The 10,800-nt window shown below is 40.9% G+C and overlaps 1 protein-coding gene across 1 annotated transcript in view; it reads right to left on the reverse strand.

The window, feature by feature from the left end:
* Positions 1-6,308: 6,308 nt before the first annotated feature.
* Positions 6,309-10,800, reverse strand: part of LOC104957356 (tensin-like C1 domain-containing phosphatase) — a 19,149-nt gene continuing 14,657 nt past the window's right edge. The window contains exons 3-8 of the mRNA XM_010784977.1: positions 8,657-8,695; positions 8,212-8,253; positions 7,770-7,819; positions 6,819-7,002; positions 6,581-6,631; positions 6,309-6,482 (exon numbers count right to left, since the gene is read on the reverse strand). Of these exons, the coding sequence (XP_010783279.1) occupies positions 6,324-6,482; positions 6,581-6,631; positions 6,819-6,980 (372 nt within the window). The 5' untranslated portion in view covers positions 6,981-7,002; positions 7,770-7,819; positions 8,212-8,253; positions 8,657-8,695 and the 3' untranslated portion in view covers positions 6,309-6,323. The remainder of the gene's footprint in view (positions 6,483-6,580; positions 6,632-6,818; positions 7,003-7,769; positions 7,820-8,211; positions 8,254-8,656; positions 8,696-10,800) is intronic.

A 10,800-nucleotide genomic window follows, 5' to 3' on the forward strand; every position in this document is an offset into this window, starting at 1 on the left:
CCTTATAAAGGGTTTACGAATAGTTTGTAATTCATTTATTAATTAAGTTGTGAAAACTTTATAAATCATTAATAAGCTTTTATAAGATTTGAGATAAACAGGGCAACTGTGACCGGTTGCTTGCCAAATAGTGAGACATTTATCTGTACTGCTAAGCCGTACTAGAAATGTTAGTAAGTCATTAATAAATGGGAATGTGTTTTACACTTTACAATAAGGCTCCCTTTTGGCAGTTATAAATGTTAGTAACTCATAAATAAATGGTCATAAAGAGATGCCAAGAAACATCAAGATGGAAGGGATCTAAGGACAGAGGGTGTCGTATTGTCATACTGATATTCTGTACAAACTGAAGTCCACTGAGACAAATGTAACATTTGTGATATTGGGCTATATAAATAAACATTGATTCAATCAAAATATCACAATTGAAGGGGGGGAATAAACTCACTGAACAACAGATACCAAGGATGCTGGCTGATGAAGAAGACGAAGTAAGCTAGCCAATATAAGGCTGTCATCTTGCCAAATAGTTAGCCTGTGTTGACGTATGAAAACTATGTTAGAACTGGTTTATAAATGGTTCTTAATGATTAATAAAGTGTTTACAACTTAATGAATAACCTAATTATTTATGAATCTTTTAAAGGGTAGTCTTATTGTAAAGTGGTACCGAAAAATTGAATCAATGTTCCACAATCCGTCACTAGATGTCACTCATTGTACCAATACGGTTTATATCATACAAGGCATATTATTATTAATATTATTATTATTATTATTATTATAGTAAAAATCGAATCTAAACTAATGTAATATTGAATCCCACACTTGACGATTGAGAATATAAATTTGTAACTTACCTCGTTTAAAGCTTTGTTATAGTACTATGTCAATATTTATAATATATTTCGCGGGCAGGTAGCCTACATTGAATTACAAGTAGAAGTAGTAGAAGAAGAAATACGCTAACGCTACAAACAGGCACAACTCTTTTACTCTGTTTTTACCATAGACTGGTTTTTACTGACATCTAACATTTTATTTCACCTTGCTTTATGTTTTTTAATGCACATTCAAAAACGGGAGCATTTTCCGGAGTTTCAACCGGGTACCGGCCACCGAAAACGGCGACTTTGCCCAGAAAACGGACGTTTTGGTCTGTGGACTGTGTTTACAGCTAAGCACAAACGCTAACATGAATTAAGACTACCGTAATTTTCGGACTATAAGCCGCGCCTTTTTCCCTATTTTTCGACGCTGCGGCTTATATAACGGTGCGGCTAATCTATGGATTTTTACAGCTAACGGCCAACACCTTTAACTCTATGGGCTCTATGGCCAGTCCGCGGACCCCCACCTTTAAGCGGCGGGTTCCAGCAGGAAAAGCTGGAGGCCGGAAAAGAGTGAGACAGGTAGCGCGCAAAAGTAAAAGTGGAACCGAGAGTGGTATGCCGCTGCTGCGGCTTATATTCAGGTGCGCTTTATAGTCCGAAAATTACGGTACAAACTCACTTGGGGTTGAGGCTTTTTTACACGTTGCTTGACTGCCTGCCCACATATCTGATCTAAACATAGTAACGTGTATTGGGGAAAATAATTATTTAAAGTTATTGAATAATTGTGACATTTATTGTACTTTTTGATGGATGAATGATGCTCAAAGTGAGGGGGCAAAGAATACAACTGAGGGGGCAATGCCCCCTTTTGCCCCCTCGTGGCGCCGGGCCCGCTCCACACTACGTCTTACGGTGCTGTGTACCGGAGGGGAGACGCGAGATACGGCTGATACTTGACGATCTGGCAGAGAAAGGTTGTGGAGCCTCCGTTGATATGCCGTTGTAAATGGCTTGATGGAAAGCAGGTGTGTAGTCGGGGAGGGTGCACAGCTGATTGCAGCAGGTGAGTGGAGGTTGAGCCGGGAGCCAGGAGTGACAGCCACCACGCCCACACAAACAACACAGACAGGGGGAAACAAACACAAAGTAGACGGCTGGAGCAGTACAGCCACCACAGCGTTACCTAATGCAACTCCACACTACGTCGGTGCTGTGTACCGGAGGGGAGAGAGAGAGAGAGAGCAGCGAAGGGGGGGAGAGAGATGTAATACGGTTTCCTGCTAAAGCTGTGGAAAGTATCTGCTGCAGGGAGGTGGATGCACAACGCACCCAGGAACGAAAGCTAGCTCCGGTCCTTTTCACGTGAGGGAAACTGTGGACTCGATGTCCTGACAGGCTGGAGTTTGTGCAACCTGCACAAACTCCAGCTCACCATGATTACAAATGGTGAAATGCAATGTGAAATTACCGAAAAAATACCAGCTCACTAAATCATAACCGCTCAAACCAACTACAAACTACTACCGCAGATTGGGCAGAGAACGAGTCCGAGAAAGTTGCTCCCCCATGTGACGTAATATGACGCGTTTGACGTATGACGTTAAAAAAAAGCAGTTTTTAGTAGCAGAGCTCAAAACGGCTCCTTTTCCTCTGAATTCCTGCCCTTATGTCTTGTAAAACATATCAAATCCTGCATTAACATTTTTCATTGTAATTTTCAGGCAAGGTTGAGCATAAATGTAGGAGAAAAAAAAAACCTGCAAGTTGCTCTTTAACTTGCTTTTTCACTAAGCGGCCTGACGCCGGACTGTCAAACTTTGGCTATAGGGTTACATAAATTAACTGACAAAATTGTTTGTATTAATTACTTTCTTTGTCTCTTGAGTTACCATGTCCATTGGGGGAGGTTACTTCCTGGTTCATCGAAGGGCGTGGCCTAACGCTGAGGACTCATAAATACTGCAAGGAACCAATTGGGACAAACCACCTGCTTCCATGTCAAAGGGGTGATTTGGGTTTTGTCAGTGTCCTTTGTGTTTTCTGTTACTATTAATTATCCCTTGGGTTCAACTTGGTTTGGCCAAGCCACTATATAGCTTCCTTGGGTTTTCATTGTAGCAGGTCAGTTGGTTTAGTTAACACCACGTGTTACGTTGATGCCATGTTTCTTTGGGGTATTTTCTGTTGACCTCTTTTATAGGCCTAATTATTAGAAATTATTGATTTATGATGTTTTCTGTGGACTTTTGGGTAAATAAAAAACCCAGTTTATTTAAAACCACTCCTAGTGTCCTGTCTGTTCATACCCCTTTAACTGTGTATATTCATCAATTACTATTCATTCTAAAATGTATGGGTAGATTGTGTACATTACTTTTCACTTTACTGCTTTTTGACTCCTGGTTAGAAGCTACAACTGCATTTTGTTGTTTCGAGTACCTGTAATTTGTTCAATAACTTAATAAGTGTGAATCTAATCTTGAGCAGGAGACAAATGTCCTTTACTTAGTATATATCTGACATTTAGCGATTAACACATTTGTGCATTCTTTATAAAATAGCAACTGCTCCAAGACCACTGACGGATAAGTAGTTTTGCAAAGGTATTAAGTGGTTCTGTCCTTTTACATGTAGGATTTCAACCCCTCATACTGGTAGTTTTATTTGATAATGTTTTTTACATAGAAAAATAGAACAGACAGAAAACGCTTAGATTCGACACGTCATTCTTATACGTATAGTGTGATATCTTACATTATTATATATGATACTTCATATCTTGTCTCAACCGGTAGCAATATAGCATGTGGTACTGGCTAACATATTGAAAAAACATCCGTGACTCTCTGTTAGAACGAGTGAAACCATAGAGAGTCACAACATGATCGCACACTGGGATCCATCGAAGCTGTCTCGTATTTGAGGCACGCGCTGTTATATTGTAAGACGTTTCTTATCGTCATACTGGCGTCTCAAATTACACACGGACTCATACTATGCTCGATCTACTTTCGAAGCCGCCACTAAATAATAATACAAATGATGATATTATTACACTATAATCTTTTTGTCTATATATTTTTAATAATTCCTCTGTGTTGCGTTTTTTAAAAGAGTGCTCAAATGGCCTAAAGATGACTATTACTTCTTGTGCTGTATAATGGCGATAGCAACCGACATTTTGCCTCAGTGTCTTCCAGTTTGTAATAGATAGACAATGAGGGGTCTTACTCAATTCATACAGGGTCTGGCGCTGGCCGCTCAAAGGGCTTCTATGACCCGAGCGCCCGCGATAAAAGATCGGAGTAATCAGTGCTCTCATTGAGGGGTTGATGGTCATCTTAAACGGATTTTTTTCTTATCTGGTCCTCCTACGGTTGTTGGGCTCCCATCGCAGGCGTCCCACATTGCGGCACTGCATTGAGGGGCCCTTAGAAATCGTTCTAACTGTTCCCCCTTACGCGGTCGCACCCTGCAATTAGGAGGTGAATTCCGTTATATATCTAAGTATGCTCTATAGACAGATATTGAGATCACTGTTGTGTAATATGCGCCCGGAACTCACGTAATAATTTACTTTCTTCACTCAGACTGCATCAACGCTCGCACTGCAAGAAATGAGTACGGGGATATATTAGTAAAAATTAATTGGTGGTTGATATTGAGATTATATTGTAGCAGAAAAAATATATATGGCGACTCGAGGTGATTTTCTCGGTTATTTAGGTCAGTTTTATTTTTTTTTTTGTGCCTTGCTAATTATTTGCAGGTGTACTGTGTGTGGTTGTGCGGNCAGTTTATGTTGAAACCGTTAGAAAGAGTGGCACACTTGTTGGCCTGTTCCATTTTTCTTTGTTTTCCGAAGCCGTGGCTTGGAAGTATACTTGCTTCGTTTCTGAAGGAATTGACTTGGAAGTATGCGACTACCAAGCAAGTATCCTCGCGATTGAGAAACGGCCACAGTCCTTAGAATACCCCTCTGCCATTTTGAGCTGTAGGCCATATTTTTGCAGATGTGTTTATGTTTAGCCTGGAGGACCAGGGGGGTATACTACGAAGCAGGATTTTCGCTTAGGCGGCTAACTTCAGGGAAAACTCAGGGTTTCCGGTCCTACGAAGCAGGTTCTCTTTTTAGTAGTGACGGCGAGATGAAGCCTTATGAAGCTTTGAAGCTTTCCAGCCAATAGGTTCGCAAAAGGGTTCATCTCATGAGGCTTCATCATGGGCTTCATTTGAACACAAACCCCCTGTTGGTCAAAGTGTGTAAGACAGGCAGATTGGACATCTCAACAGTGTGCTCTATCTCATACCGAGTTCCCAATGAGTAAAGCCTTAGAATAACTCTAAACAACGAACATTAAATCATATTTTCATTTTAACAATATTGTTTTTATTCCAGTTTATTGATTGTGAGCCTAAGGAGGCTGGTAAACATTGCAAAGACGTATTTGTATTCCTTTAATAATATTCATAAACTTAACCATGTTGTAGCCTGAGAAAGGCTAAACCATATCAAAGAATACATTTATTAACTACATTATCTCATTTAGCTGTAGCTTTTATAAACAACAAAAAATACATATTGTTCAGTCGTTGAACCAGGGACCCTGCGGTCGTGAGTCAACTGCTTTCTAGCTGAGCCACAGCACACACACTGAATTTCCCTGAAAACACTCGAAAATATTTATTCCTGTATTTATTCATTTATTTATTCATGTTTTTATTCCTACATTTATTTATGCTTGTATCTATTTATACTTATGACATGTTCCGAGCTCTATATAAGTGAGGGTCTGAGCTCTTTTAATTCCATTCCATTCCATGGTTCTTATTATACATCCATGGGTATTATGAGCATTGTGGTTCAACGGTTCAACCATGGGTTCAACCGATCGGAATCACTTTCTGAAGCAGTCAGGTGGTATCGACAGGCAGCGAGGCTTCATTTGTCATTGATGACGTCACTGGCCCAAAACGATACAAGCCTCGATACATGCTTCACAAAATGCTTCGGGGATTACTCGACACACGCTCCGAAGCCTAGGCGCAATACATAACATCACTACTAAATGTTGTTTTTTAATATAAATATCACCTACCCTCAGACTTTGGTACTAATTTCCTTTTTTCTGTTCATTTCAGCTGAGTGTCCCTCTCCCCCTGAGCTGATTGGAGCTTATTAAGATCACCTGTTGGCTCCATATTAAGAGTTGAGAGGAGCTTGGTGCATTTCCCTGCATCATGTTAACGTTAATATCATTTGAGAGGCATGTTTTCATTGTGAAGGCACTTGTAAAAATGTTTAATTTCATGTAGCTGGAACTGGTACCCAGCCTCCCGATCACCTATAATGTGCAGAATAAGTCCCCTACCCAGGTTAAAACTAGCAAATTAGCTGTGTTTACAATTCCATATTTATAGCAACAAAACTACATTTGGGAACATCTGCCTGTTTGGAAGCCTGGCAAACAGTGGGGCATCTGTCTAGGGAAAAAAAACAACATGGCAGCGAACTCTAACCTTGCAGTGCAGGACCACCACGTGCTGGGGGTCAGAGGTCAGCCACGTCTCCATGGCCTTACATATGGCACAGATCTTATCCAGCGGTGGGGCATGGAGGTCTGGCCAGCCAAAATCGTAAACCTGTAGATTGAGATGGAGAAACGGATCATGTTGTTTGAGGTGATTTAATGTAAAGCTGTGCACTGAATTCTCCCAAAATGTGCGAGGACAAAGTCTACCTTCGTGTATAGTCGTGTGATATCGTGACGCCTCTCGGAGAGGTTCAGGAGCTGGAACAGAAACTATGTTAATCATGGGAGTGACAGAATAAAACAAACTGCTTATTTGTGGGTTGCCAAGTATATTTTGTGGCTTCCTGTGTGACTCTATTGTGCAACAAGTTTCTCCAGAATACTCTAAGGAGGGAAGTGAAATCACTGCTGTAACAAGCACCAAAGAACTTCTGTAATCACTAACCAGAAACTTGTCCTGGTGTTTGGACTTCAGCATGGCCGCCACCTCCTTCAGGTTCACGCGGTACCTCTGCTCCTCCAGCTTCGGGGGGAAGAACACAGAGATGATCCTCTCGGTGATGTAGGTCAGGTCGAAGTCGTAGTGGCGCTCCATGACTCTCTCCATCACACGGTCCACACTGAAGCTCCTGGACAAGGAAACGCAGAGGGGGGTTAAAAGAGAGCATAAGGTCACGGGTTGTTTGCAGCAGATCAACACGAACACACTCTGACCCAAACCTCTGGCTGCATGCATGGATGGAGAGAAAAGGAAAATAGAGAAATTGGATACTATGTGTGACATGAAGGAAGCCAACTTGTTCCTACACATGACTGATACTTAACCTTCCTGAAAGGATGACGACGGTTGCCATTACTGTGAGGAGGGTATTATAAAAAGAATAATGTTTTGAGCAAAGTGAGGAGCAGTGCAGATGTGGAAACTCATAGCCAATTAGTGGATATGTGTTTTCTCTGGAGCAAAGCAATATACAGAAGGAGGAGGCAAATAATATATATTTTCTATAATGTGTTTATGGCTTAGGAACTGGAAAAGTCCTTTCTTATTGTATTCATTTTCCGTCAGTTAAACCTGAAATGTTCCCATCAAATGTTGTCGTTTGTTGTTGTAATACTCATGTCAGCCACAAGAGGCTGTAATGCACCACCACCATATGCTCTAAATTAAACTAAAAGTAGCACATTAAAATACATTTCTACCCTTAAGGAATTAAACATTTGCCAATAAAACAAAGTCTACTGCAGGAAAAAAAAAACACCTGGAAGGAAACATAAATGCATTTACTATTTTGATCAAACATTTCTCCGTTGTCTCTCAGTGCTAACATACTTAAATAAATAAGTAATAAATTAAAAAAACATGTATATTATAAGAAATGAATGTAATGAAGTTTACCTTGGCAGGGTGTTCCTCTGTTTGGTGTAGGTCAGAGACTTGGTGGAGCCCTGTAAAAAAGAAAAGATACAGTTGGCCATCCCATTATCCAAATGCATGGTCCATTCAAGCTCAGATGCTTTATTTATTTTCCACTTAATGAACCAGTAAGCCATTTGAACCAAACACAATTTGTGTAGTGTTACAACTTGAAAGATAGCAAGTACAAAGCGGAGTTCTCGGCACCTCACTAAAATGGAGCGTAATGAACAAGGCAGCCTATTAGATCCTCAAAAAAAGATTTCTTGATATTTTCACATTTTCCCTAACAGGTTTGGACTTTTTCAAGATAGATAGCATGACACTGGGGATGGAGGGTGGAGACAGAAAATGGAAGATGCAGATAAAAAGTATGAAGATGAGGAAGACAAGGAGACAGGATGTGAGGTGTAAGTGTGCTCACCAGGTGCTGGATGTGTCGAGAAGGAGCGGTCCCTCGACGCTGCTGGATGTAAGAAAAGGTGATAGGAAGTAGAAGATAGGAGATAAGGGTGTGAAGAGTAGGATGGTAGGAGGACGTTGGATAAATGGAGGAGGTCGAAAGGAGGTGAGAGAGAGGAAGATGAGGGGGACACAGAGGAAGGAAAGGAGAGTTAATTAAACAAACAGACTATAATGGATAAACATTACTACTTCCTGTAGCAAGATCAACAGTTTTTTCTGGAATCCAGCAATGCTCAAACTGTGCTCAAACTGGGTTGAGGGCTCGGCTTCCCAAAAGGAATGCAGCAAGAGGAAACCATACAGTGGTTTTGGGAAGCCATAGCTCTTAACTAAGGCCAGACAGAGAGGGAAAACTGCACTTATAGACAGAATGCTACTAAGGAAAAGAGATGAAGGAGACTTACCAGATCATTGGTGGGAGCTGGGATGCATGCCGAGGTGACCTGGAACACACAAAGACAGCCACATGTGAATACAAGGTTTGCACACAGGGAAAAAACTGCTTCAGGACAGAGTCCTCAGACAGGAAGATGGATAAATCCACAAAAGACACCAAAGTCTGATTTAATATTGAAACTAAAGACTTGATAACATTCCCATATTTTTCAGTAAAATATATTGCTTGAGCAGGTAGAAATGTATGCTATAATACAAGCGACAAACTAACAAACAAACGAAAAGCAGTGCTACATTGTTGCTGCTAAAAAAGTTAGCTAATCGCTTGTTAGCAATGTAATATTGCATTGTATAGAATTGAGAACTGACTTAAAGTAAGATGTTTAAAAAATATAACATAACAGCGATTGTGGGGAAGAAAAGAGGAAATACTATGAGCCTGGTATTGTAGAGCTTACATAGCATTAGCCTCAGTTAGCTAGGCTATTATGTTCCCTTTGCTAACAACAAAGTAAAGAAAACTAGCATGTCACGCGGAGAAGTAATGTTATGACACAAAACTATTTCAGAGGTTACATAAGATACCTCTTTGGATTTTACACCACAGATGGAAAATAGACGATAAATGCAAAGGTGTTTGTTGACTGTTAAATGTTTAAAAGTTAGCTTGTAACTGGGGTCCTAGCTTAACAGGACTGTCAAAGTAAGTGAACGTTCCAGAACCTAACTCTTGTGAAAAGCAAAAGGTGTTTTTCAAAATGTTAAAATGGTTTGAATCAGAAAATACAAAAAATAAAGTAGTTATCTCTGCCAAGGACGCTATGTTTTTGGTTAAATGTGTTTTTTTGTAAGCGGGGTTAGAAAACAAAAACCACCAGCCCAATTTGATCTAGACCAGTGTTTTTCAAAGTGGGGGCCCCGACCCCCCGGGGGTCCGCCAGGGGGCGCCAGAAGGGTCACGCAAAGTTTGAGGGAAACTGGATTTTTTTTTTTTAAAGTTTAATATATATATTTTTTTAGATGTTATTAATAACTGCATATCTATCAATATATGTGTCCTTTGATGCCAATCTTTTAATATTTTTTGTTTTTGAATCATGACCGCCCTTCAAGCCAATCAGAATCGAGCTGCCGCTACTGAGAGTGAAACTGAGTATCTGCTCAGCTTTTGGAGCAAGTGAGAGCTAGTGAATGTTTCGCTCTGCAGCTGGATGAGAGCACGGATGTAGCAAATGTCGCAGAATTGCTTGCATGCATCAGATTTATTTCAGAAGACAACTTTGTTGAGGAAATATTATTTTACAAAGCACTGGAAGGTAGGACCACATGAAGAGACATTTTCCAAGTTCTAGATGAGTACATCATCTCAAATGGACTTGACTGGTCTCGTTGTGTGGGTGTTTGTTCAGATGGGGCAGTGGGGCTCTAGCTAGTAGGATCGCAACGATATATATAGATCTTCCCTTCGAACGTCGTAAAAATATGTGTCAGTAAAAAAATTTGCTCCTCGAATGTTTTTACCGTTGCAGTTTCTTTTCGTGGGCACCAGCTGGCTCCTCCAGTAACCCCTACTATTTTTAGGTCACCGTCGGCTGCCTTGTTGAGCTTTACACTTTCACAAGGTCCTACAGAGACGTTGTCTACGGGGCGGATGTGACGCAACGACGGGTGTCCAAGGATTTGACATTACCTTTTACGCGGTGCCGGAGCTTGCGTTCGCTCCGTCGGCCTCGGGACTCGCTCCTGCGAATCCCCTGCGAATTTGCCCCGGATGGGGCGACGTTCACCCTTTACACGGTAATAACAGGGTCAGGTCGGACGACCAGGTTACGGTCAAATGACAAACAAAAACTACTACATAAATTCTATAAAACTATATACAACAATAATGAAGACATACGGTTCAAAACCAGGGGGACGTAAAAAATCCCTGTTCAAACTTAATAAATTTAATAAACTTAACTGATCTAGTCCCCAAGGGTTTGAAACGGTACGGTTCCTGGGGGTATATAGTAATAGGAGTACCGCCCCTGGGGGGACAACGTTTATAAATTTTTTTACTACACATGTTCACGGAGCGCTACCTCGTACGTCACACAACGGGTGATGTAAACCCCGGAAGACGGACTAGCTTCGACAGTGAGGGAACAAA

The sequence above is a fragment of the Notothenia coriiceps genome, unplaced genomic scaffold (assembly GCF_000735185.1).
Source record: "Notothenia coriiceps isolate Sejong01 unplaced genomic scaffold, NC01 NC01_scaffold00026851, whole genome shotgun sequence".
Classification (NCBI taxonomy): Eukaryota; Metazoa; Chordata; class Actinopteri; order Perciformes; family Nototheniidae; genus Notothenia; species Notothenia coriiceps.